Source organism: Strix uralensis, chromosome 7 (genome assembly GCF_047716275.1).
Source record: "Strix uralensis isolate ZFMK-TIS-50842 chromosome 7, bStrUra1, whole genome shotgun sequence".
In the NCBI taxonomy this organism is placed as follows: Eukaryota; Metazoa; Chordata; class Aves; order Strigiformes; family Strigidae; genus Strix; species Strix uralensis.
In genome coordinates, this window is record NC_133978.1 from 26,147,697 (window position 1) to 26,175,409 (window position 27,713).

Consider the following 27,713-nt stretch of genomic DNA (forward strand, 5'->3'; position numbering starts at 1 on the left):
TAAATTTCTCAAATAATCATTTTAAATATTATTAACTTTGTGCCCCAAATCTTGCAGCAGTGATCTAAATTACCACTAAAGAAATTAGATAATAATGTTTAATACTAAATGTACGGCAACATATTCATTTTTTTCCCCAGTTCGAGGCTGATCATATTAGAACGAGAAATCTAGAATTTGAAGCCAAAAGGTTAGAGTATCATTATATTATTGTTAATTTTGATATACAAAATGGCCATTCAGCCCTGACAGAAAATGAATCTATCACATCTATTTTTAAAAGATCCAAACTGTACAGTTACGTTATTTGATTTATAGACATTCTGTTATTACACATATTTTATTAAAGAAACTCTTGAATTGCTAACATTGTAAAATATAAATTTTATTTATTTATTATTTATTTATTTAAGAGGATTTAACTACAGCTAATTGTATCACTATCCATACCTTGCAAAACCTAATCCTGTGAAAGGTTACCAATGTGAATATTCCTATTTCAATATAATTAGACCTATTCATATGATTATGCACTCCCTGCAGGATTGGAGCTTAAGTCTTGATCCCACATATTCTTGAAGACAATGATGCTCTGCATGAATGCAGCAGGCTATCTGTAGGCTGCCAAGAAACTGCAGGACTGGAATCTAAATCTGGATAATTAATCCATCATTCTTTGTACTTGAGATTTGAGTTTAGTCCGTTACCACACACTGAAAAAAACCTCACAGTTCAATATTTACATTGTGTTAATGCAGTAAGAATGACTTGTTAATGAAGAAAAAAAATGGTTGCAACAATGATGTCAAGCCCATCCCTAAGTTTAAGTAAATAACAAATGAGACCAAAAAAATGTTTTGTGTACATTGAGAGAAATAAATGAAGAAAAAATGTTAATTGTTAACTTTGAGCCAGTATTTGTTATTGCAATATATTTTACGTGGGAAAGGAAACTTTTAAGAACAATCTATGTACATATATACAGAATTGTCATTTTAAGACTCGAATGGCAATGTAAGTATTTGATTTTTGTTACCATATGAAAAAAGAAACTTCAAATCTCATCTCTCACCCAATATCCCTAGCACAAAGTATTTGACAATATTCTTAAAAGCTGATGCAGAATAAGGCTGAATGCGTTCACCTGATTTTAGGCTTAAATTTAAATGCTGAAAAAGTCTTCTTTCAAAGATAAAATTTCCCAATATCAATCTATTTTTTCTAATTTTGGCATTTTAAAAGTACATAACTGTTTCAAAGTTCTTACTACTGGACAGTGGAAACAGACTTGCTCTGCTGGGGATGAAGGGCAAGTACATCAGGTAAAACTGTAAGTACATTTCAATATATATAGTATGTAAAACATCACTATTCCACCACTGCTGAGAAAGCATTTAAAGCCACACTGTGTTTTAAGAGTCTATGTCAAGCAAAAAAAAGAAAGTACTTTATACAGGAAGTATAGAAAATAAAATCTTCTTTTTCCCCAATGGTATTACTCTAATTCATTTAAAATGCCTTGAACGTTCTGAATTTTTGTAGTATTTTCGGTAAGATTGAAAAAAAAAATTATCTGTGAAAATAGACTAGAGAGCTGCATGCAGCCCAAGAGAAATATGCCTTAATGTTCTGCTGCTATTTAAGCGTGAGAAATGCAGATTAGAAAATGTGACAGTAGGTAAGTAATGACGAAAGTGCTTCATACCTTTCTATATAAGAAATTAGATCTTAAATGGTCAAGGTATCTCTAAGATCATAAGTAGAAAGAGTGCATAAAGAATATAAATGTGCTATCTTCTTTTTTTGCTTTGCACCAGTTTCAATATGAATGGGTACAGTGCATCAGAGCAGAAAGAGCTTACATTTTAACCTCACTCTACTCCTTTAGAGGATGAATACTCTGATTCTCAGTGAAGTGAGGCAAACTACAAAAGACAAGGTGCTAGTTAAGTATAAACAATTCCCTAACAACTATATCCCCTCCCTCCCGATATATTATTTACATTTTCTATTAAACATTTAATGAATTGTATGGCAGAACACAGAAGCCAGAAAAGGATCTATTCCTTCGATTTGTATCCCTCCCTTTGAAGTACTCTCCCTTCCTAAGTAGGAAGTCTATTATACCAAAAAAGCGCATTTCAATAATATTTTATGAGTCACAACTTGCTAATTTCACTCATGAACTAATGTTTTAAGCTAAGGTAGTTTACAGAATTCAGAGACTGAGTAATAATTTAAACACCACTGGACACTGTGGTAGTGCAATTCTACACCCACCCCTCCCCACTCTCTACGTGCTGTGCTGCTCAGTGCTTGGTCTGACTCCATCCCTCTTATGGGTCATACCAACCTGGGGAAGTAAAGACTACTAATGGTCGGGAACCAGAACATTAAGGCACCCCTTTGACAAGCCTGGCTCCTACTCTGTTTTGAAGTGGTTATAACAGGCCATCACCTTCTGACAGCTTGGTACATCTGTACCCGGATGTGGCTGAAGGAAAACAATAAGAGAATTGCACATCCATCAAGCTGTTGTGTACCTGGTGAGAACACCAGAACACCCCATTGTCCAAGCTAGGCCAGAGCAATAAGCATCTGACAAAAGTCAATTATCTTGGACCCTATAAATTGCGACCCCAAGTGAGACCCTTTGAGTTCTCCTGGATTGCAGCGGACCTGTGACCAGCATCACCCCTGAGCTGGGACGCCTCTCAGGTATCAAATCCTCGAGGTACTGTCTGCTGTCAGGGCCAACAGGAGGCCAGGGCAAAGTCGACCCACTCGAGTCGCAATTATCGCCCATTGAAGAATGCCAAGGCATTGTGAGTATTCACTCCAAACTCTAGAAAAGGGAAATTTTAACTTTGAGCTAGCTTCTCTTTCACCCACTCTCTTTCTCTGCTTGCTAATGTGTCTGGGCATATACAGTTATTTTCACTAGTATGGGTACATACTTATTTTACTGGATCCAAGTATTTTTGCCTATCGTTTTGTGTTTGTGAACATGCATGCATGTATATACCGATTTAAGGTACCGTATAGTAAGTTAGAGTGAATAGTCATCCCTGAATCTGTAGTTAAGTCGCTATTTTAATTATAACATATTTTACTGAATTATTTTGTAAATCTTTAAATTGGTTAATGATTACGTGCTGCTAGTCATTAATAAATCTTGATTTGCTGCTAAAACCATTACTGTGTTAGTACTTTAACCCACAACACACTCACAACTTGTAGCTATTATCTTCCATTCTTTCTCACCTCTATTTTCAGTAGGATGGATTTCTATTCTTTAGTGTTAACACTTTTCTCAGTAGACAGCCCCCCAAGGCATTCTAGAAACCTAATCATATAGATTTTATACAGACAAAACTCCAGTTCTCTATTTTGAGTACTCATTCCCTGTCATCCGCAGTGAAAGTCCTAATTGACTATTAAAGCTATAAGTAAATTATGAACCAACCCAAACAATTTCTCACTACAAGTATGATGTAAACAGTTACAATTCTATTCATCACAACCAACTGGTGCACTACCCATGGATAGAATACACATTTTGTCATAATACATACTTTCAAAATAACATACTGTAACAATTCCTCTAAGACATGTGAAACACACTACGGTTGATTTTCATGAACATGGAGCACCTAGAGCAACAAGAGAATTCAAAACCAGCTTCTGAATCCTCAAAGCCTCTGAAAAACAGGCTCCTGAGCCTAAGGAGGCCACCCTACTCCCATTCAGGTAGATGACACACTACAGAAAAACAGATGTTATCTCAGCCATGTTAATACACGAAAGGAAAATGACTCAGCTACGATATTTTGTTTTGTAATTTGCCATTACTCTGTGCTTTGCAAGTTCTATTCCCACCATATTTTGTCCTGAGACTGCGTCTTAAAACGAATGCATTTAACATTTGAGCTTATAACTATTTCCTTACTCTGGAAGTTTGTTGACTGAAGGTGGTATAAGAAGAACGTTCATTAATATTAGCTTTGCTAATTGTCTCCATTTGCCTTTGTTGGTTGTAATTATTGCAACAACATGGGTTTTTCAGAGATGTGTACAGTATAGGTGAATAAATAATGCTGTATCTTAGAACATCTTTTAACTTTTGGTCCTATAGTCCTATGTTGAAGCAGTTCAACATGCAAGGAGATATGCTCACATTCAATACAACACAGCAAATAAGGAAGCAGGAAACAGAAAAATTCAGTGCAGAAGCATAATAAAGATACAAACAACTGATTAATTTATTCCAAGTAAAAGACTTGTGCATAGATTTCCGTCAACAAAGATAAAGAAGGTAAACATAGTTTTGGGGGATTACATTTAGCCAATTCCTTATGAAAGAGTCAGACACAAAGGGCTAGAATGAGCTCTCCTAACATGCCCTGAGAGCCATTCAAGACTGTTAAAGATTACCTGATCAGGCTCACTGCCAGACTGCCTTACAGCAGACTGCTAGGAAAGGTAAGGACAACAGGAATAGGAAGGGTGATGTGTGACAAAACTAACTTGCCTGAAAGTGCTGTGATGAGATGGTGCGGATGTATACATATCAAACCATCTAGTCAAGTAGATTGAAGTGACTTGAAAAAAATCTAGGCACTTCTACATTTAGACTTCTTGCAAACTGACAAGATACCACATATAGTTCTTCTAACCTGGCTGCTTTATAGGTCCATGCAACAATATGATGACCAAGACTAGGATAGTAGATTCCATAAACCTGAGAAGAACTAAACCTATCCACTCTCTGCACAGATAAATGCATAATGATAAGGAATAAGAATGTAATTTATTATGTATAAATGCATTAAACTCTAAGCTTAAAAATATATTTCTTAATATCCCTTTATATTTTCTTACTTTTGAAGCAATTTCTTTTTTAATTAAAAAAAGGTGATAGCATGGACCCAATTACTTATTTAGAAACATCTGTATAGAAAATGTATATGCAAAAGCAATACTTTAATTTGTAGGAGACCTGCATGAGAAACAGTGTTCTGACCCAGGAGAATTAGATAATTGTCTTTGTGGTGGAAATAAATAAATAATATCTTAAAGCACTATAAAATTATTTTTATACTTTCACCTTTCCAATATTTTTTGTATAATTTCATAAATATTTACATCGTTTTAATCCACATCATTTATCTAAACATTATTGGTATTATGTCAACTACTTTCTAAACTTTAAATAAAATCTAATTGGGAGAGACAAGAAAGTCAGCACTCTTCCAAACATCTGTTTTGATGAGTCAACATTCTCTAACAGAAGAAGGCTTCAGAGTCATTTGCAGAACAATTGAACTTTTACTACTTAGTGCTGTTAGTTCAACAGCATCAATACAGCTTTGAGACTGAGAAACTAAATTCCAATACCTCATTCATCAGTGTAAATAACCAAAACCCAGCTTTAAGAGCAATCTTTCATAATCCCCTTAAAGCAAAAACTAATACAGGTCTTCCCTGAGTGAAGAATTTGGCCTACAGAATCCATTTCTGCTGATGATGTGCACAAGGGAAAATCACAGACTCCTATCAGGTGGAATTTATAGCACTGGTATTCAGGAAAATGTAATCTTCCTCCTGTAAATTGAGTAAGTTTTATTTGGAGTCATGGAGAAACAGTAACAAGGCACTGCATGAAGCCAATTTCACAAACATTTTTCAGAAAGATACTCTATCCATACCATTATGAATTCATTGCAGTCCATCATAATTAAGGCAGAAGACAAAGGCAAAACTATCTTTTATCATCAAATTAACTTTTTAGCCTTCATTTCCAACATTGTCAAAAATTGTTTTATAGCTGAACATTTCTGAGAGTTGGAGACTTTTGTTAAAGAAGATTTAAGTAGCTCGTATAAGCTGTTAATGAAATATCCAAGCAGAAGCCTGTGAATTCCAAAATTGTGCAGTTACTTAAATTAACTCTTATAAAAATCCCAAAAGCAGGTTTTTAACTGTTTTCAACAGGTGACTACTTTGGTATCGTGAGTTATCAGAGGCATGAGAAAGATTTGCCAGAAAGAAATTTGAAAGATGATTTCTTCTCCCATAAAAACACAAAATACATCTAAAAAGCTCACAGCAAATGGCTTCCTGTAGTTATTAAGGAATTTTTCTACTGTCTTCTTTCCTCTCTACATACTTTGACTTTTTGATTCATTCCCTAACTTGCCTGGAAAGATCTTTGCCATTTCCCTTCTATTTTTATTTTTTCCCTTCCATTCCTCTTTTCTTTGCTCATCTTGTGACTGTGATACTTCATGACGTCTTCTAGTATGTAGAAGGAAGATCATTAACTGTAAGTACAAATGTCCGACACTATGGAAGATGTTCACATGTAGGAGTTTTTAATTTTTAAAACACTTAATATTTTCTTTACGATATGCTTAATTTGATTAGCTCTATGCATATTTTGACACACATTATTTTTAAAACATTCTCAACAGCTGTTATTAATTTGGTATCAGACACCCTTCTATTATGCCTAAATTCAAATACAGTTACTGAAAATGAAATGGCTAAATGTTGTGAGCACTGTGAGCTGCCCAACAGATATTATGAGCACTGTGAAGTACCTGGCAGACGTTACAGAGCTGGTGGAAGGCTCAGCAAATATAACCACCGTGAAGCTCTCTGCGGATATTAAAAGCAGTATCAAGCTATTTGCAGTCATTACAAACCTTGTCAAGTGTTCTGTGGACATTATAAATAGCAGTAAGAACTAGATGGGCATTATAAATTCTGTATCAGAGGTGTGGTAAGAAGTTGTACTAGGAATTAAAGTACAAAATTCTGAGAAATTGCTTTCATTTCCTCTATAAAACTCACAGGCTCATATTCTTTGGCAACCTGGAAATACCAGTTCAGTCTTTAATCAACTGTTCTGATCATTCCAGCATTTTCAGAAGAAGGCCTTTTACTGCTGGGAAATGGATCTCTATGAAGATGCCCATGCTGGGTCTCTATAAAATGGCAGCTTGATATATGAGAAGTATTGCAGATTTTCAAATGTTCAGTAATACAGGCTACTGGAAAATTCTCTGCCTTTTGGACACAAGGGCTCATTCTTTATTTGCCTCCAGACAGGTATCTGTGTTTCCTTAACAATTCAGCCAATGGACCATCTGTAGCTGGTATTCATATCCTTTCACATCTCTCCCAACTTGTAAACATCTGTATTTGCTGTTAAAACCACATTTTTTATTACTCCAGTCAACTCTGATCTCTCTTCTGCTATAAATGTGTCAGCAGCACACATCATTCCTCTCATGGTTATTAGGATAAAGTGTGAATTTCTTTTTGTTTCCGTAAGACATTAGCAAAGTCACCATCCCAGCAATTTTCTATCATTCAGGAAAGTCAAAGATTCAAAGATTCTGTGATTAATCAAGTATGTGTGAAATTATACTTCTGATTATGGAACCCATCAGCATCATTTTAGGCAATGATTTTTTGTCTGCATTATGCGTTACTTTTAAAATCTCTGTTTTAGCACTGCTCTTTGCTAGACAGTATTCTGAGAGATGAATTTTCTTTACTCATTCGTATTTTTTTTTGTTTCCTTCCCCAAACCATATCTGTCATTTTTGCTATGGTGAAAAATCTTTTCCAAAAAGCAATTCACTTATAGATCTTCAAACACCGATTTCACCTAACTGAAGCTCACTGTAAAAATTCTATTCATTCCCAGGACACAGTGCTAAAATGTACAGTTAGAGGTTTATAAAAATTAAAATTCAAGAATGACATCTGACATTTATGTCACACTGTCAGAGATATAACTTGAAAGGAACATTCTATAAATCCCTGTAGGACTCCACAGTTTCATGCAGTATACAATGTAAAGCTACCATCATGGATTAATGTTTTAAATCGTAATTACATGTTACCTAATATATAGACAGGACAGTGGTGTTCTTGCAATATATATATACACAAAATATATATATATATATAATTTTGTATGAAATAAGACACTTGTATTTTTTTACAATTCTCTTTCAATCTTAGTTGTATTTTCTGTGCCATATACCTGAATTTCTTGTGGCTATAAGCAAGTCAGATTTATTACTCTATTTTTTGGCATAATTTCTGGTTTTTAATATTTTCTCTGGATTCCACTTCAATTTGTATTGTTAAATGAGAGTACAGCTCACCACATATCAGCTGGTTTTCCTTCAGGTTACGAAATGACAGTCCTTGTAAAGCGCTGGGGTAAGCACAAACTGTTTCCTCTGCTATTCGAACTGAAGCATTTCTGGCCCATTGCAAGACCCATTTTAGATTACAGTCACAGATGAGTGAATCAGTGTTGAAATGTCTAGAAAGGCAAAGAAAGATCACAACTGATACACATGCAATTTTCATAAATATACGTTCTTCTGTTAGATTCAAATTATCTAACTCAAAAGAGAGCTAATTCTAGACAGATGCATAAATGTGGATGTATAATTATAAAGTTATCCTGAGACAACTAATATACATTGTCCCATTGTTAATGACTTCCTAGTCATTATGCCAAAATTGTGGTTTTGGTTACAGAACAGCATCACTGACTACTGAATTAAATTTGAGTATGTGCTACTGTAGAAAGTCATACTGTAACATACTTTCACTTACTAAAAACTCTTTTAAGTAGAAACTTGACCATGGAAGCAGCCAGTATACTTTTAAATCTCAGAGAGGTACATTTAATACAAATAACTGGGAAGTGTTATTATAATAGCAGGAAAAATATTTAACATGAGCAGTTTTTTGTATTTAGAGTTATTATACGATGTAATGTGTGAAAACATGGAAAGGTATAAGATCATAAAGGACAAAAACCAGGATGGCTAGACAGGGCTAGTCAGGAACTGGGTCAAGTTGTCAGCATTATCCATTTCACTGGGACAGGTAGAAGATAGCAGCTCACCAATAGTGAGACAGACACTGATAACAAAATACTGCATACTCTACATTTGGAATGCATTGCTAGAAACAATCCTGTTTGAATTCATATTCAACTCTGCTATGTTTATTCTAATGTCTTCCTCAAATATAAGGAGTGATACTTACAGCGCTTTCAGAGCTAGCAGCTCAGAAAAAAGTCCATTCATGAGACTTGAAAAAATATTCCCTGACAAATTCCTAGAAAAAAGCAATTTACAGTCAGGTGTAACAAATACAAGAAGTATAATTTTCCCAATGCTAATTAAGAAATTCTGCTTTCTTAACAGTAAACAGATATTTAAATTTGTACATTGCATTTTCATAAATGACGGTAATATTCAAATCAAATCATACACTTTTACTTCTTTTAATTTCAGAACAGGTATATATACAATTCACTTGGGTCTAATAAAGAGGAATATTTCTACATATTTAATAGAATAGAATTCTAGAATTTAAGGGAAAATATTAATACAATCATAGTCAGTGAGACCTATGTTGTATTTTTATAGTATGTGTGGAATGCCACTTCAAGGTAAAGAAATGAAAACAGTATCTTTATTCAGTAATGCTCAGAAGAATTCAAGCAATTCCTTAAAATAGTAATGAGTTTTCAAAGTAACTACACAAATAGTTTTATTCCAAAGGACTATAAAGAAACTGATTTTTTCCATCTTTATATTAAGGACATTTACATTTTAGCTACTGTTTTACTATTTCTTTACTTGATGGCTGTATGGATTAGGCTGAATACTTGCAGAGGCAATTTAATTTTGCCTAGTCTAACAGTATTGCTCTGCCAGTGCCTTAATAGTATAAAAGGTAGATGCTTAATTTCAAGTAATGCTTTTTCTGTACTAGTAAACTGAAAAATTAGTGCAGTATCCAAGATTAACATTCCACAGCATCTGAATTACCTACTTTTGAAATACTGATACATGTTCCTTTCTGTCTAATGCCTGAAACCTATATGTCTGAATTCAAGGATGGCTACAAAATTTCAGCTATCAGTGAAATTTCAGATCTCTTCACTGGAGATGTGTTGTTACATATAGAAAAAAAAATGTAGACTGGCAAAGAAAATGGTTTCACTACTTTTTCATTAAAAAGGGTGTTTTTATAATTACTGACTTTACTTCTCTTATGTCTAACAAAGTAAAGAAGGTATACTAAACTGAAGATACAAGTTCAGATCAGGAGCAATGTCCTACCAGTGAGAAATATACCAAGCTATAGAAGATCTGAACCAGTTATATAAAGTAAAGAACAAAAAAACCAAGAACCGTGCTTTCTACAGAAACCTGTACAGATACATATGGATGAATGAAATCAAGAAAGAAGATAAATTATTGCTAATTTATAAATTACTTTAAGAAACTGATGGATCATTCTTGAAACAATAACTAATCTTATTTTTGTACACAATTTTTCACCACTGAAATCATGAAAAAAAAGTGTGGGTATGTCTAAAGGTGGAAATGAATGTTTGCCTTGGCTACCTATTTCTATTTTGGATATATCAACAAGAATTAAAAATACTGAGCATTTCAGAAAGACTCAATTACCTCTTTACTTAAAATTAAATGGATCTACTCATGTGTTTATTGACAAGGCATATGCTGAAGCAGCTCAGTGAACTGGGACGTTAAACAGACTAAATCAGAAACTGATAACCCTGACATTTACACTGAAGTAAATGAGAAGTGGTTCCACTAATATGAAAGCAGCTACAGTAGTATAAACTTACTGACAGAGGACCATCATGCTGAACTGAAGGATGGAGACAGCAATCTGTGTAGCTTTGTATGGATGGCAGCCAGAAGGCAGAAATACAGGGTTTTTCTTTGCCTTACCCCACTGCAGTATGACAACATCTCCAATCTGATGCAAATCCCAGCTTTTCCCTTAAACAGCTAGCCAGGCTTCATACAGCAAAACTAATAGAACATCAAGTCTGAAGTTTAGTAATTACATTTGGACCAAAGGAAGGCTTTATGTCTGGTCAATATTTTAGGAAACAGAAAAACTAAGTAATTTCCACAGCTGATGTAGCAGGATTCAGCAGATGCATGGGCAGTGGTGCCCATTCTGTGTTTACTGAATCTATGCACATTTTACAAGTCCTACCAAATCTACCAAGATACCTAGCCAGAACTGACCTACACTGTGTTAACCTAAAAATCCCTGACTCACGTTCCATGTACAGATTTTTGGTTTCTTTTTATCAGGACAGAGAAGTATGTAACCCTTTTCTTCAGTGGTTTTGCCAAGTGCTGGAATAATTGAGTTCCTGACAGTTCAAAAGTCAGCACAAAGCCAGCAAGCCAATTTTTCATATTCTTTCATATTCTTCTGGCAATGACCTAGTTTGAAGTTTCCATATTACTACTAATAATTCGCAAACTAGGATCATGTTCACAGGGCTGTATAAGTCATAAAGCAATAAATTTCTATGCCTAAGAAACACATATTTTCAATATCTGGATCTCCAATTGTGGGAATAGCTTCTCTAACAAAACTTTCATAAATCTACTCAAATCACCCCAATAACACATGCATTTCTAAGCTAGATATCTGCAGCACCCTACAAGTCCCTGGTTATGTCAGTTCACATCATTGATGTGAATATTAAACTATCTCCAAATGCACAGTGTTGTGAAATTCCACCATCTCAGATATCTTAAAAACCTACTTTAGCTTGATTTAAAAGGACATTTGTTCTAAAAACATCTGTATCACCTAGTTTGCAAACATTTCAAACATAACAAATTAATGCACTCCAAAGCTGATAGCACTTACTATGCCATTAACTTACTCCATTAACAGAAATATGTTCTTTCTGTTATATTAGAGGTAAAACATTTTAGTCTTACGTATAAGGTCCTACACTTTTTTTTTCATATACGAAATACTCTTGTGCTTTTACAGAAATTAAAACACTTTTGCCAAAAGCTGTAATATAAATGACAAATGCCATAAAACAAAGGGAGTTATGTGTCTCAAAGGACCATTTTGAGGCAAAATATAGGTAGAAGCAGGAGTATATGAATATGAAGGATGTTTCACTCTTATGAGCAGTATCAAAAAGCAAAACCTGAATGCAAGGGTGACAGATTGATCTTCCGTGTAAAAAGACTGGGATAGGAGGGGTAAAAAACAACAAATACAGAGAGGGCAGGTTACAGTGCATATTTTCTTGATGTTGCTAAAGTAGGGTCTGTTTGATTCACTATGTTACTGGTTTTGTGCTTTATTTCTGGCACCATACAAAGTGACAGCAAGTAACACAAGAATTTATGGTATAATAATATCATAAAGCTAACTGATGATGATGATTCAGAGGCAGCATGACAAATAAATCAGATATACTTTAATAAATCAGATATACTTTAACTAAACAATTGGAAGTAAGGACTAAGTTCTGTTTCTAACTTCCAAAAAGAACATCCAGCAGCTGAAACAGGTTTAAGGCTGCAACATTTCAGAGCCTGAAGAGCTAACTTACGGGGGACTAAAGAAACGATATCTGGTATATCTGTACAGTGGCACCATCCCATTACTCCACAGCTCTTGATATTTAGATTAAATATAAACAGAATTAATGTAGATGGCAGTTCTGTTACCTAGCAGAAATATATTTGCATACATAATTCTGGAATAAAGCACTGAAACATGACCACTGAGGGGCCAAAGGAGATTTGGAAGATTTGTTGCACTCAATTAAGTCATTCCTAATTAGAATATGTGCACCTTATCACAGCATAAACACGGACAAAGGGTAATATATAAGCTAGAATTGTTAAGCTAAAATCTTAGAAGACATAATAAATATTCTCTTATACTGTCTGAGGCACTGTCAGCTGCATCTGTCATATGATGTGAAAGCATTTTGGAATCATTTTCCAGAGTACAAATCATCAAATCCAAGAAGGTGTAAAACTTAGATCAGTCTCAAGGAACATAATCACAACTCACTGGCTGCAGTAATTTCATGAGCTGTGTAAAATTTTAGATTTCATTAGTAACTTGAAATTCAATTCCTATTCACCGAAATATACATCCTGACTGCAATCGGAGTAAAAGTCTTCTTTTCTACATTATCAAGAGACTTAGAATTTTTTGTGGTTTCTCTATGTATGCATGTTTTCACAAAAAAAAGATAGATTATACTAATAATTAATTTTTCTTAACTCAAGAATCCTGTAGGTTGTTCGGTTCTAAAATAGACTGCACAAAACCACCAAGACCTCTGAAGAGTGTTTGCATCATCCCTGAAAGCTCAGGAAGTTCTCATCCTTCATTTTAGTGAAGTATTTAAACATGCCTTTACCCTATTCAGTTTAGATACATGCATCACATCATTTGGTTAAACATTCTGTGTCAGTTCAGGCCTAGAGCTGATTTTTCAGCTCTAATTCCATTTTTTCAAACTGAATTAGACTTACAAGGTTGAGTGAAACACACTGTGTTATTTTGTTCCACCTGGTATTTGTGCTTGTAAACAGTATAAGAAAATCTCATCTCTACTTCACAGAAGGTGCATGAAAAGATTCATGTCCTTTCCTCCTTCCAGTGGACTCATGGCTCTCCCTACTGGTTTTGATAACAGCCTGCAGAGATACTTCTGTACTTCATCTCTGCTAATGTAACACAGGACAGCTCTAATTACCACAGTCAACAACTGCATAAACCAACGCATATGCATATATCTTTATATTGCCCCTTCCATAATCTAAACCACATTTGATGCTCTGAAACAAGTTCCATGTTTAAGAACCTGCCATCTTTTCCTTGGTAAAATTACATACACTGATGTTACACTACATGTTTCAGTGAACAGCTTTCTCATATCCCTGAAATCACAAGTAAACACAATTCAGAGGTATCAGTAGTAGCAGAAAGGTAACTTACTGCATTTCAGACAAGTTTAAAAGGTTTGATTCTGGGAAGTTCGTATCAGCTTCCAAGGGGAAAAAGCTAGAAAGTGTTAGAAAAGTACCAGGTGGTATTAGCTTGCAGTCAACAATCACCAGTTCTTATACTGGAGGTAAATTGAGATACCAGCTCAAACAATTACCATCAGCATTATGTCATCATATGAGGTTTCTGAGATCACGGAACAAATGATACTATGAATGGCAGGGAACAGTTCCTCTTGATTGAGATTGTGGTTGTATTTCTTCACAAAATAATCACTGACCCAAGAAGAGTAATGGTACTCTTGAGTTTGGTTTGGTAAGGAAGACAGTCCCAACAAAAGGGAAAGTCATAACTTTTGACATAGCAATCATGAACTGATTTACTTCAGATGAAAGGGGAATTTAGACTCATCTATTAATTTGACTCATCTATTAATTTAGACTCATCTATTAATTTGCCTCTGATTTCCTCTGACTTCTGAAATTAATAAGAAATAAATAAGAAAAATGGAAGATAGATTAAATGGATCAATAACCAAATCTTAAATCTTGAAAAAAGAATTAGTTTTTAAAAAATCAAAGTAGTAGAGAGACTATAATGAACAGGAAAAAGTTAACAGAAAGACAGGAAGCATAGAGAGATGATGAGAATTACCAAAGATTAAGTTAAACTTTGTAAATTATACTGAAACAAGGTGCAATAACCTTAACAATACATCTATAAGTAAGAAATGAAGAAAGAGTAGATATTATATATAACCTAAATATATCCCATTACTACTATTTTCTATTCTGTTCAGTAAGGTTGGTCATTTGGATTACAGGTAATTATGGGAGAAGCATACACTAAATTCTGGAAATGATCTTTCCCAAGACCACCCACAGTATGACTACTGATCTGCAGAACTAGTTAAAATCAAAAAAATACCTGAACAACTAGAGGCCTTCTAGGCTAATTCCACTTACATGAAAACACTAGTACAAATGTTAATGGTTTTCTCCGTCTTACATAGTATCATGTTAGATGTATACAAAAATCAATAAATTTTCCTTGTCTAGAAAATTAGTGATCTTTTTATATGATTACAAGATACATCTTCAATAGATGCATATTGATTTTTTTTCCCATTTCTGATTTGCCAACATTTTTTTTCATTTTTGTTTCTTTCAAAACTCACTCAGTTATGGCATGAAATATTACCAGAATCATCATTTTTTCCACTGATGCATGGACATAACATCCATAAAAGCATGAAGAACCTGGCGTTAAGTGCATTTATTGTAAGACACTGTAAGATAATGGACAGGATAGAAAGGAGGGGAGTGAGACATTACTGGTGTTCTGCAGAAACGGTCTCATGACTGTATTTACTGCTTTCACTAATGACTCTGGCTCAGAAAGGTAAGCACGTGAAAATGAAATCTGGTAATAACAAAACCAAGGATTGGTCAATATTAAGAGAACTATCATACAAGAAGAGGTGAACATTCTTGAAGATGAAAGGTCTAGTAATTTCATTAAATAATATTATTCAAAGTGAAAAGTGTAACAAGAATATCACTTGAGAATTATACTTAAGAAAGGTCTGATTCAAATTCCTGCTATAAACTGGGGCCTCAGAAAGCAGATGATACAGAAAGCCCTGGATCTCCACCCACTTAGACATGAAAGTTAGCCCCATCTTGAGGAAAACATGCATTTTTATTTAGGATGCACAAAGACTAGACGCAAGAAAATTCAGTGTTAATGATAGAGGAGAGGAAACTGGCAAGTCTTTCTCCGGATCTGCATGCTCAGAAAAGATTTGTCAACACTGGGACAGGTACACAGGTTAGTAGAATGGATATGGCAAATCTGTTTTACAAAAGGAAACTGTAATGGTGTGGTTTGATCAGCCCAGTAACTATGGGCATTCAGCATGCATACTGTGCCTTTTTCTGACATCTCTGGTATCAGTGAAGGGTGCAGAGATATACTGCCACATTCTTTCCTGGTTTTCAGAGGAAAGGGATAGTACAGCCAAACACTGCCACATAACAAATGTTGTACGCCTGCTGTGAATGGATTCCTGTTCCTTACCATCACTAGACTGAAGTTCTGTATTTGACTTCTAACTAGCTTTTAAGATAGAGTCTGGAAGATTTACGAATGGAGTGTTTAGACATGTTTTCCTGAGAGAGCAGGGATTTGAACAGTTTCTATTGCGGGTGTTCCTAGCATCTAGAAGCACCTTCCATTCAATAAGGTGACTTCACTATTTTGGATTAAAGCTACATCCTATGGTAATCTGGCTATATAGTCACAGTCACGTTCACTGTGCACAACAAAAGGAGACTCAGCAACCCTCAACAGGTGAGCTGGACTTGCCCAATTTAGCAACTCATCTGAGTAAGAAGAGGGGCAGTCTGCACCTGTTCATCAACATACTATCAAGGCTCTTCCCAACACCTGTTCTCACTTGTTTCCATCAGAGATCTGGCATAGCTACTCTCATTAATGCTATCAGTAAGCATGTCGTATTTCAGCCTTTCACCTGGTGTCATCTTGACCTCATGGCAGATCTTTCTAGAAAGATTTCCCTATTTTTTTCAAGGAAATGCCAGACTGGCTGGAGAGGAAGAAAATAAAGTATGAGATTTGTAACACACTATGATGCAGTATGGGAATTTATTTCCCATTCAGGAATGAAGACAGATGTGAATGAAGATACAGAAGCCCTCCTGGGTTTGGCCAAATGTCCATTTAAACCAGGATCCTTCCTGTGAATTGTCCATTTCCCAGCCAGGAAAGTCGCAGACAATTTACTTATTCCTAGGACTTGCCTATGCTGTACCACACCTTTGGCCATTCCTTTTTGTCCTTTTCTGAACCTTTTCTAGTTTTGGTCATCTTTTTTAGATGAGCAGACTGGAACTGCCCACAGTATGAAAACTGCAGGTTCTTTGTTTTTTTCCCCATAATACAATGCATGTTCACAAACTTGTTCTCTCTTCCTTTAATACTACTTCCTAATTTTTTTAAAATGATACTGAGCACTGAGCAGATTTTTTCATGGCATTATCCACTATAATCTCAAAGCATCTTTCCTATGCTTTAATGGTTAGCCCAGAACAGATTGCTTTTTCTCCCTTGCATGACTTAATATTTATGTACTTTAAATTTCATCTACCATTTTACTGCCCAGTCATAGAGTCCTGTATATTACCTCTGTCCTTCAAAATCAACCCTTGTCTCTAATTCTCTGGTTAACTTAGTACCTACTAGCAAACTTTGTCATCACATGTTTTATCTCTTCTTCCAGGTGATCTGATTCTCCCTAAAACTGAACAGCCTGGGTATACTATCATAATCTCATGCTTTCCGAGTGCTCTTTCTAGAATAGCTTGATAATCTCTTGATCTCCCAGGTTCTCTGGCATGTTTATGGATATGCAAGTTGATTGCTTTGCTCCCTATAGCATATTCCAGTGCAGTTGCATATGATAAACTAATGACTCAAAAAGTACTATGACAAATAAAGTGTACAACACACCACCTTAAACAGTCTAAAAGTGATATTTCTGAAGCAATTTGAACTACTCTGATATTCCAAGTTCACTTGATACTTCATAAATTTTTTTCTCAGTACGTGTTTACTTTTTTATGTAATACACTTCAGAAAAAAAAATTGTAAAAGTCTAATTGATCTGTAATGGATAGAAAGAGCAAACTATCTTTTTTAACCAGTATAAGTCTCATTTGTGTGCTTGACCTTTAACTGCTTCTGAGAAATGCAAACAGAAATGCATTCAAACAGAAATGTCATATTCAGCCTCTTTTCAGTGTGAAAATGAAATTTAATTCCTTGCAGTTCTGATAGATTTTACAATTAGAAGTAACAGTAGTACTTCATTAGAAGTAAAGTAGAAACATCTTTAAAATATCAAGTCATCACAATCAAAGGCTCAGGAGAAGGGTTTTTTTAGTACAAAACCTATAATTTTCTTCTCATGAAAGTTTATTGCCAAGTGTACTCAGGTAAGCCATGTGACAGTTTGGATTTCTCCTTTTTAAAACAAAAGTGGTATTATATACTCACAGTTTATGAAGACTGTTAAGTCCAACAAACATTTCTGGTATTAGGCAACCAATTCTGTTATTTGAAAGATCCCTGAAACAAACAAACAAACAAACAAAAGGTGAAACACTAGTTCTGTCTTACTCATATACACACCTACATAATCACATACAGCCTCTTTATTTCTAACTCTTAAGGAGTTAGAGACAAATGAGAAATAAAACCTTCTTTCATAATGTAACATCACTGAATTAAATAGATTTAACAACTTTTATATTAACATTATTGAGCAATATTCCACAATTAAACATACCATACTGCAACTTATACTTATTTCATTAAAATGTGATTTTATATATGTAGCAAATAAAAAACAAAAATTATTTCCAATATAAAGAATTTTCTTTATCAAAGTTACTAGCACCTGTTTGTTTACTTATGAAAAAATACTATGCATTTTGTTACATGCAATATTCAGCCAAAACTGACATTTTTACTGTTTCCTAATGTCTCAACCCATTGACAGCATTCTTTCTTGCTGAAGAAATCACAGAAACCCGACGACAATTAATTTTTGAACTAGTAAGAAGGTCAGTCTTGATAAACACTTAGCAAGCTCTTTTAACAGCAATACTGTGGCTGTCTCAGGCCACAAACAGTACAGGGCATTATGTTCCAAAACTCTTGTCTGTAGAAAGGTGAATGGAGGTTTTCTGTACAAGTCATACATACAACATAATGTACAGAATACTAATAGGAAGGAGACAAAAATAGGTATGAACAATTATGTTGTGATAACATTAATACTGTCCCTTGGTGCATTCTGAACTGGCGTTTAATTTTTACATATTTGGTTTTCAACCTCAACTCCAATTTTCCTTCTTATCAAGTATGTTTTTTTAAATAAACACAGTAATGTAAGGTTTTTAAGTGATTATACATCCATTAAAATGTTAAAATTGATCTGAATATATTTTTGTTTTAGAATCAGTGGTAGTCTTCTGATTCCTTTGTTACATCGTGCGGATTTCCTATTTTTCTATTGTTACGTGAGAACTCAAAGTAATCAAACAAGTGAATAAAGGTTGCAGTTTGACAAATCCAGCTATTGCTTTCTTGGAGACATATCCAATTAGGTAGAATGTGAAGGCAATTTCTTTAGAATTCACTACAAACTCTTCTTCTATCAGACAAGGAATATACTGTTGTACAATTGAATGATGAAACATCACATTGGAATGAAAATATTTCTTAAATGTTTGTCAGGGATATTAAGTAGGCAACAGCTGAGAAAATAGGGTGAATAACAATATAGTGCAATATTTACATACTAGAACTATTCTTCAAATTCTCCTAATGAAAGCTACATAGAAAATCTAAAAATGCAAGTTTAAGATAAACAAACATACATACATACATATATCTATACATTTTCCTATTAGAAGAGGTAAATAGTAAACAAGAACCTACCCAGAATTCTTATTTGGATAATGCTTTGCTTCTGCCTAAGCAAAGTCTGAACACTTATGGAAGAAATGCATAACTATGTGAGGCATAATTTGGGCAGCGTAAGTAAATTTCATCTAAACTAATCAAAACAAGTGCATATTTCTCTAAGTGTGATACACAGTAAAAGGGTATTTTTAAAAAAGTGAAAGGCTACATACATTTTTCTCAAAGTTTACTTTAGTGAGTGTTATTTTCACAATAAGATATATGGCAGCAGCTGAAATCTCTGTATTGTAAAACATGTTTTCTAAAAAAGCATTTGCTGAAAGAAAAGACAGCTTGCTGCACATTCCTCCAGACTAATACATGTTATATTAGACATATTTCAGCTGTGATATGCAAAGCTGGTGTTACTTTTCAGGAGTAAGATGTTTAACTTACTAATGCTGACTTTGAAAACTGATGTTAGAGAAAACAAAACAAAACTCCCCTTTGTGGAATAACCAAGTGCCATAATTTTAGTGCTTCATAAATTTTCAATTTTCATCAATTTTGTGTGTATCTTTCTAAGTAAAACTTTTAAATAATTTAGTTTGGCATTCAAATACAAATTACAACAGTTCTCCAAATCATTCACAGAAAACATTTTGATGTTGACAGCTCGCAGGTTGTCTCTGACTTGCCATAGCAGTATCTCTTGCAGTTAACCATATTACATCAGCTTCTGCTTTTCACAGCATCATTTATATTTTACATGTGAAATAAGATGATATGAATGTAAAGTACAGTCTTAAAGTAATTACTGTATTCAGCATTTAATAGGAGTTTACACTATTTATTCTTTTTGCTGAACTGCCTGCTACTCAATAATTGCACAGTGAAGGAGTGCAGAGATTTTGTTTACCATGAAACTACACCGATTCATACAAAAAATGTGGCAGTCTAGCAATTAATCGATTCCCTGTCTCTAGATTGCTCCCAGTGTTACTTGTTCATATCATCAAGAAGATTGGTTTTGAGATCTAGCATGATAAATATCAACGTTGCCATTCCTAATTTGCTGAAGAGTCTTCCCACTTTTCCCAGTGCCTAATGACCTCCTCTTTGACTTGTCTGCTGGCTGACCTAAGGTTCCACCTGCACAGTCTTCAGATGTGCAGACCATGATTCGCTCAGGTTTCCTGGTTTTCCCACAAGAGGTCAGGGTTGTGTTATTACAGTGTGCGGCCCAAGCAACAATTAGCACTCATTTTGTTCATTTCATTGTATTGTTATCCCTGTATATAGAGTGTGCAAGAAAGTTTCAACCTAATGTTTTTCTTCACAATTAAAAATGTATACTACTCCAACTTCATCGTTATTATGTCATTGGCTTTCTACCCAAACACACTAAAATTCAGTGGCTGGTGTTAGAAAATACTGCTACCTGTATGATCAGAAATGGAAATCTTCTACTTGAGTTGTGTAGTGTTCCCTGTACATACCAGTTAGGGAATTTAACCTCAGAGCAAAAAAGCAGAAGTATTTGTAAATTTCTTTTTCTGTGGATTTGCATTCCTTCTCATCTAAATCTTTCCATTGCACAAAAATAATTCCTGTTTTCTCATACGTTTTCTCATCACACATAACACATCACACACAATGGCTAGGCAGATTTCTGGCATGTGCTGATAGCCTGGTTAGCCAGCACATGGACATTTGGATGCTGTCACTTGGAAAACTGTAGTTAAAAAAGAGTTCATCTCACTTTTCCTTTAGGCTGAGTAGAACTAAGGAGGGTCTGTAGTGCTTGTTAAGTAAAAACAAAAAGGCCCACTTGTAGTATCTTAGTAACTTAAGACATTTTTGCCCTCTACAAATGTAGTTTAAAAACCAGCCAGTGCTTTCAAAAGTACTATGAGACCATTTTCAAATAGAGGAATGCAAGAATGATGGAGAGGGAAGATATTGCCTAAGTCTTGTTTCCTTAGAAGACCATGCTAAAATTAAAAAATATCAAGCAGAGTCAATGTGAGAGGTATAAAAATGGTAGACAAATTCTAAAGCATGCCAAAGTTTCCTTTCTAAAAATTTATTTTATAGACCTGGTCTGTGACAAGAGTAAAGTACATCTTACATAACGAGAAAACTTAGCGTAGTACAAAACATAGTTTACACATATTTAAACCACTCAGTTTTATTTCCAATTAATGTCTATAGTAGTATATTGTCTGTTAGGTCATTAATTAGATGGTTTTTTTAACTTTGTAGATGTACTTGTTAGGACATTTATGGGTGAGCAAACAGCCAATTTTAAATGGGAAAAGGTTAGAAAGAAAGGGGAGATGGAAAACAAAGAAGGGAAAGAAGAAGAAAAAGGCATGGTAAATTTAAAAAGCACAGTGTGTAATTTTCTATTTTACAGCCAGTGTCCTTATGTGATTATTGCTTGGTGGCATATTTGAGTTGCCCAAGGATAGAAATGTCAATACAAACACAATTTTCAGAATAATTCAAATGGAATTACTACTCACAGGCGCTTCAGTTCTGAAAGTCCATGGAAGGCCCCTGGCTCAATTGTGCTGATCAAATTATTCTTCAGATCTCTAGAGAGACATAATAGAAGGAGCAATTAATTATCACTTTACCTGCTGTACTACTGTTATAGACGAGGAGTGTGAAATGCAATGCAATTCTAACCTTTATTTGTCTTAGCTAAAACCAAGAATTAATTTCTTTTAAAGAGTAACATCAAAAACATTACCTCATTTGAAGTTTATAAAAAGATATTTTTCCAAGTAAGATGGTTATGATTAGATGTTAGAAAAAAAAAAAAATCTGCTTGTTTTAATTCTTCTCCTATTTATACTTTTCAAGCTTACCAGCCATTCTTGCCTCAGGAAAAATGTTTTAATCAATGAGTGAATAAAATAGTCAGCAAAGTAAGAACCTTTTAGTTTGCTTATTCATTGTGTTGTGCACTTTACACTTAATAAATTTCTCATTTCCACCTAATGTAGGCAAAGCAGCTGGCATGTGAGACATAAACAGATAGGTCAGGTTTCTGTCCTGAAATACAAGCAATTTCTCATATTTGGCAGACAGGTGCTTCATTCTGCACTTGGTGACAATCCAGAGGATTGGTTGTTGCGCAGATAAAGAATATTTCACTGGCATTAGTAATCTCATCTGCTCTTGGCACAGTGCTTGGGGCCATGACATTGCTCTCAGTTTAGTCCCCACAGAGATTTACTACTGAATTGTCTCAAGATTCTTGTGATGTGAACCCTGAGGAAATGCCTTCAGTGCAATTAGATAAACAGGCCTAGGAGATAAATGCTGTAAATTCTTATAGAGTCAGTGTTCGTCTTCTGACAATTTGCAATTCATAGGAACAACTGGTGTGCAGTAGTATCAGTGCTGTTTCTCAGACTGGCCACTTCCAGGATATTACAGCACATACACTGCTCAACTCTGTCGAAGTATAGATGTATCAACAGCCACATGAGTCATCTTATTTATGACTTTTTATGTTACTGCAAATAAAATGCACACTAGGTAAAATCTTGGTTCCACTAGCTGTGATTGCCCTCAATAGGGCAAGAATTCATTCCAACTGTTTAGTTCACAGTAGGATATATTTTAATTTAAAAGTCAAAATCATAAATAAATATGTCTCTATTTTGGTAGTAATTTTTGCAGATCTTTCTAATACAGTTCCAAAAACTTGTATGTCACACCCATTTAATTTTAGTGATGATGTTGAGTGATCTGTCCCTCACAAAGATCTCAGACTGTTAATGGTCAAGGTCAGCTTTCAGCTTGCAACATGCAACACTAGGAGTCCTGAAGAAGGTGATAACACATTCTGATTCTTTATGTACAAGATGTTTTGTCTTACATATAAGAAATGCAGAGCTATTAAATGCACAGCAGACCAAGACTGCAAGTTTGATGCAAAAAAAACCGAACTGGAATATCAACTCAGTTTAGAAAAATATAGATATTAGTTGCTTAACTTGTAAAATCCTGACTGTAAACAGGATTTAAGATAATCACTTAGCATTTGTTAAAGTCTACTCAGCTCAAAGCTTATGCTGCATAATCAGCAAGGCATAATACACAGGTATGATATGTGGCAACATCACCTGGCCAATAATTTTAGATTACCATTTCTTTTTTCCAGCTTGCTCTATAGAGTGTTTTCATGACTATGTGTTGCACCTGATTATGTGACATTATCGAAATAGGACTAGGAGAAAAGTAGGAAAATTGAAATCAAACAATAGGCTATTCTTTGAGTCTTTTAAAAATGTAAGTATTGCAAAGCATACAGGTTTACTTATTAGGAGTACCTGTGATTAAGTAACAACTGAAGTTACAAGCATTCACAAAACTATGAAATATTGTTGAAAATTTTTTAGCCATGCATGTCTGAAAATCAGTGGTTTAGTTCCTTATTGTTTTTATCATAGCTTGTTTTAGATATTTCTAAGTTCCTTTTTCATTATTAAACCATTATCTGTTCATTATGTGAATAAACTCACTAAAATATGCTAATCTCAGTCCAGCACAAATACAGTGGATGTTACAAGAACATATTAAAAATGCACCAGCTATTCCAATTGTCCAGTACTGATTCAACTTTTAAGCAGTGATGCATGACTGTATGCATATACAGATACTTCAAACATATGCATTACACGGCATAGGTTACTTCTATTTGCTGGAGCACCAATGGTAGTCCCTCGTTTGTTGCTAAGCTAGTATAAAGCATAAAACCCAGAAGTGCTTCTTTTTCCATGCTACTGTGCAGTACAGAGATAAGTATGTCTGTACGGCCTGGGAAAGGGAGTGAGTCAGAGCCCATGAAATTCCCCATAGTCTCAAGAAACCAGCAATATGAGCCAGAGGCAAGGAAAGAAAGGGTGGCACGCAGGAGGGGAGGAAAAAAGGAAAATCAAGTTCAGGAGACAGGTAAATGTGCCAGAAGGGGTCAGAGCTTGGGCAAGGACCTTGATGGTGATTTGAGCATTCATAAGAAAGCGGCACAGTCTATGACTAATTTTAGGCATAGGTCTAAGCTCTTTCCTCTCTCCTGGAAATCACATAAGCAAAACAATGGCAGAAATTCAGATGTCAAGGTTGGTGCTTGCACTGATTCTTATCTGGCAAAGCACACAACCACCCCATGGACAACAGAGAGGAATTAGGGTTTACAATCATCCTCCTGTGGACATTCTGCCCTTCTTCCTGTTCCCTAATCCAGGCAAAGCATTTTTCTTAACCGCTTTGTCCCCTTCCCTTCCATTCGGTTTGGATGAAAGTGACTGTAGCTGTTTTAATCACAAATGAAATGCAAGGGATGATGTTTGTTATCATGAAAACACTCTAAGAATTGAAAGAAACTTTGGGGTTTTTTTAAATTTTGTAGTGAAACATTTTCGTCTTAGTTCCATGGTACCAGCAGCAGCTACTAGATTCATCTTTCTTCTGCCTTCATCTGCTCAAGAAGTTGTGCCAATTCCTTTAACTCCAAATTTTCCACACCTTCTCAATAAACAAAACCGTTTATACAAAACTTCTGCAGTCTCTTCTCCAGAGTCCCATCAACTTGCAAAGATAAGTCAATATGTTTGGTAAAAGTTAATCTACATGATTGTATTTTCCTTTGATGGTTTAGGATTTTTGATGTGTGGGTGAGCCAAAGCCACATTTTTTTCAGCGTTCAAATTTTCAATACTAAACAGTTTGGTCTACTCTGGTTCTGTTCACACCAAACATCATGGCTTAGGTTTCTCTAGACAGCACTACTGACAATATCCTCATGAATGAAATGTAGATCCTTTTGCTTGTACAGTATGCTAAATATGTACCTACTCAGGTTGAACAAATTCTTTAACTTGCAGAAGTGAGTCCTCATGAAAAGACTGAAAGGACACAGTTCTCGTCATGCGGACTTCTGTATTCTTAAAACTCGAAAGAAAAAACAAAACAAAACAAAAACCCCAAGCCAGTACTATAAATCCTTTGGACCTATGATGATTTATCTCAGGCTTTATACTGGCACACATTTCAAAACCACTTAGAGGCATAGTTCGGAGCAAATATCGACATTTTATGCAGGGGAAACTGACAGTTTTAATCATTAATCTTTGTATCAATTACAGACATTCTGGTTAACTGACAACTCATCTAAATGCTTTGCAAATTGTAAAGAGGTGACATGATCATCTCATAGCCAACAGTGGTAACGGCTCATAACAAATATAAAAGAGTCACTGTGAGTGGCAAACTGTTGGCAGGTGAGTTTTAATGCCAGTCAAAATAACCAAGCAGACAAAAGGTCTTCCATTTACTGAAATCCTCTATGTTCTAGTTCATGGAAACTTCTGTTTCCCCATAGCTTGTAACCACAGAGGAAAAACCAGCATAATCCTAAACTATCATCCACAGGAAGAAAAAAGGCCAGTTTAATGTTAGTAGAAGGCAGACCATTTCAAGGAAAAGTGTCCACTGTCCAGAACAAGACATCTGGTCTCCTTATTTTGGAAATTACACTTAAATTAGGTAAGTCATTTTAGAATGATATTCTCAGAAAATTGTAGATGGTCATACTACCCACAATCCTGGCACTTTCTTAGTGATTAGTATTATTCCATAATGTTTTCATATATCTCTGGCCTAAAAAAATAGGTGTTTTCCTCCTTGTAATCCTTGAAGACTAAAATGTGATTAAAATAAATAAATAAAATTATCACAGCTGTTAATCACTTACAATTCTTACTTCTACACCAGGAGAACCTATTTGCGTGCCTTCCACTTATATTTTTTACAAAATTACTTTTATTAAAATATTAAATTAGCTTCTTCCATTTTCTAATTTAGCAAGGAGTTTGTAATGTTGATGCCTTATAGCAATAAGTATCAACTTTCACTGAGCTAAATAAAGAAACCAGAGTAAATTTGGTTGTATGTTTACATTTTTTCCCCAAGAGCTACTGCTGAGGTTTGGCAAAAGGTCATGATCCAAGCCGTGCCAAACAGCAGCCCAGCCTGGGCCACACACATGCACACATGCATACATACCATGCAAGCGATTTTATCATCAACTAAAAGTAAGAGAAAAGGGAAAGAACCTCATTATCATAATATTGAATGACCACAGCATGACCCAGTTAAAGTCCAAAAAGAAAGCATTTTCTAACTAACAGTTATGGTTTTGCATCATTTCTGATGCAGCATTCTAACTTTAAAGTATCTATTCTGAATCTGAATGACGTGTCATTAGTGGTGTGGGTGTATATATGTAGTGGCGTGACCTGAAAATAAATCAAAACCAAGTGCCTTGTACAAGTACAGATAGATGGAAGCTACATGAAGTTAGCTGTAGTCCTAACAACTACAGCACTTATATCAAGGCTGCACAGCTGCACAAAAATAAAATACAATATTTATTGAAATATGTTTCCCCTGATTTTATTACAGTTGCCAGATATACTTGCTGCATGGTACTCTGATCTTAACTAGACCTGAAAAGGTAAAAGAACAATATAGAATGGACCATGTTCTCATTAAAAAACAATCTCAAATGCTTACAGTAAGTTAACAGAGGAGAGTTTCCTTTTCACTTACAAGTCTGAACTTATATAAATTACACACAATAACCATTAAGCCCTGTTTTCCTACATGTATGTAGAAAATTTGTATGTATATGCAAATAATAGTCCCACAGATAAAAACACTCAAGGATTCTTTTACTAAGTATCACAAGCTGCTGGGAGTTTATCATCTTACACATTAATCTTCGAACTGATTTTTAGTTACTAAAGACATTTAAGAGGAGTTACCTCAACTAAAACAGCTGACTTAAGGAGGGGAAATCTGTGTTTGAAATATTCACTTCCTGATGGCTTAGCTGAGAGGTAAATGAAACAAGAGGAAAAGGGTACTAATGGGACTTTACAAGAACATTTATAGCTACTCCGGGCCTCTCAGCTATTAGACATCTTCTGTGGCCAAATCCTGGATTATCTAAATGTGTTCTTGAGACTCGATACTTCAAGTTCACAGTATGCACTTATACAGTATAAAACATAGTGGGAAAAATTGCTAAAATATAACACAGTCTATTAACAACAGAATCAATTTACCTTAAACTACCTTCTGACATCTTGGGCATTTTGTACCAACATCTATGCCTTTGGTCACTGCAGATTCTTCCCCCAACTTACAATATATGTACTGTAGATGTTTTGAATACATACTCATAACAAGAATGTTCAACTAATTCCAGTACTTCGTTCAAATTCCTGACATCGATACATCTTTCATAAAAAATTATAGGTTGT

At 34.8% G+C, this 27,713-nt stretch overlaps 1 protein-coding gene across 2 annotated transcripts in view; it reads right to left on the minus strand.

Moving 5' to 3' along the window:
- Positions 1–27,713, minus strand: part of ADGRA1 (adhesion G protein-coupled receptor A1) — a 284,883-nt gene that overhangs the window by 162,948 nt on the left and 94,222 nt on the right. For both annotated transcript variants that reach the window (XM_074875014.1, XM_074875013.1), the window contains exons 3-6: positions 21,897–21,968; positions 17,956–18,027; positions 9,085–9,156; positions 8,184–8,347 (exon numbers count right to left, since the gene is read on the minus strand). In XM_074875014.1, the coding sequence (XP_074731115.1) occupies positions 8,184–8,347; positions 9,085–9,156; positions 17,956–18,027; positions 21,897–21,968 (380 nt within the window). The remainder of the gene's footprint in view (positions 1–8,183; positions 8,348–9,084; positions 9,157–17,955; positions 18,028–21,896; positions 21,969–27,713) is intronic.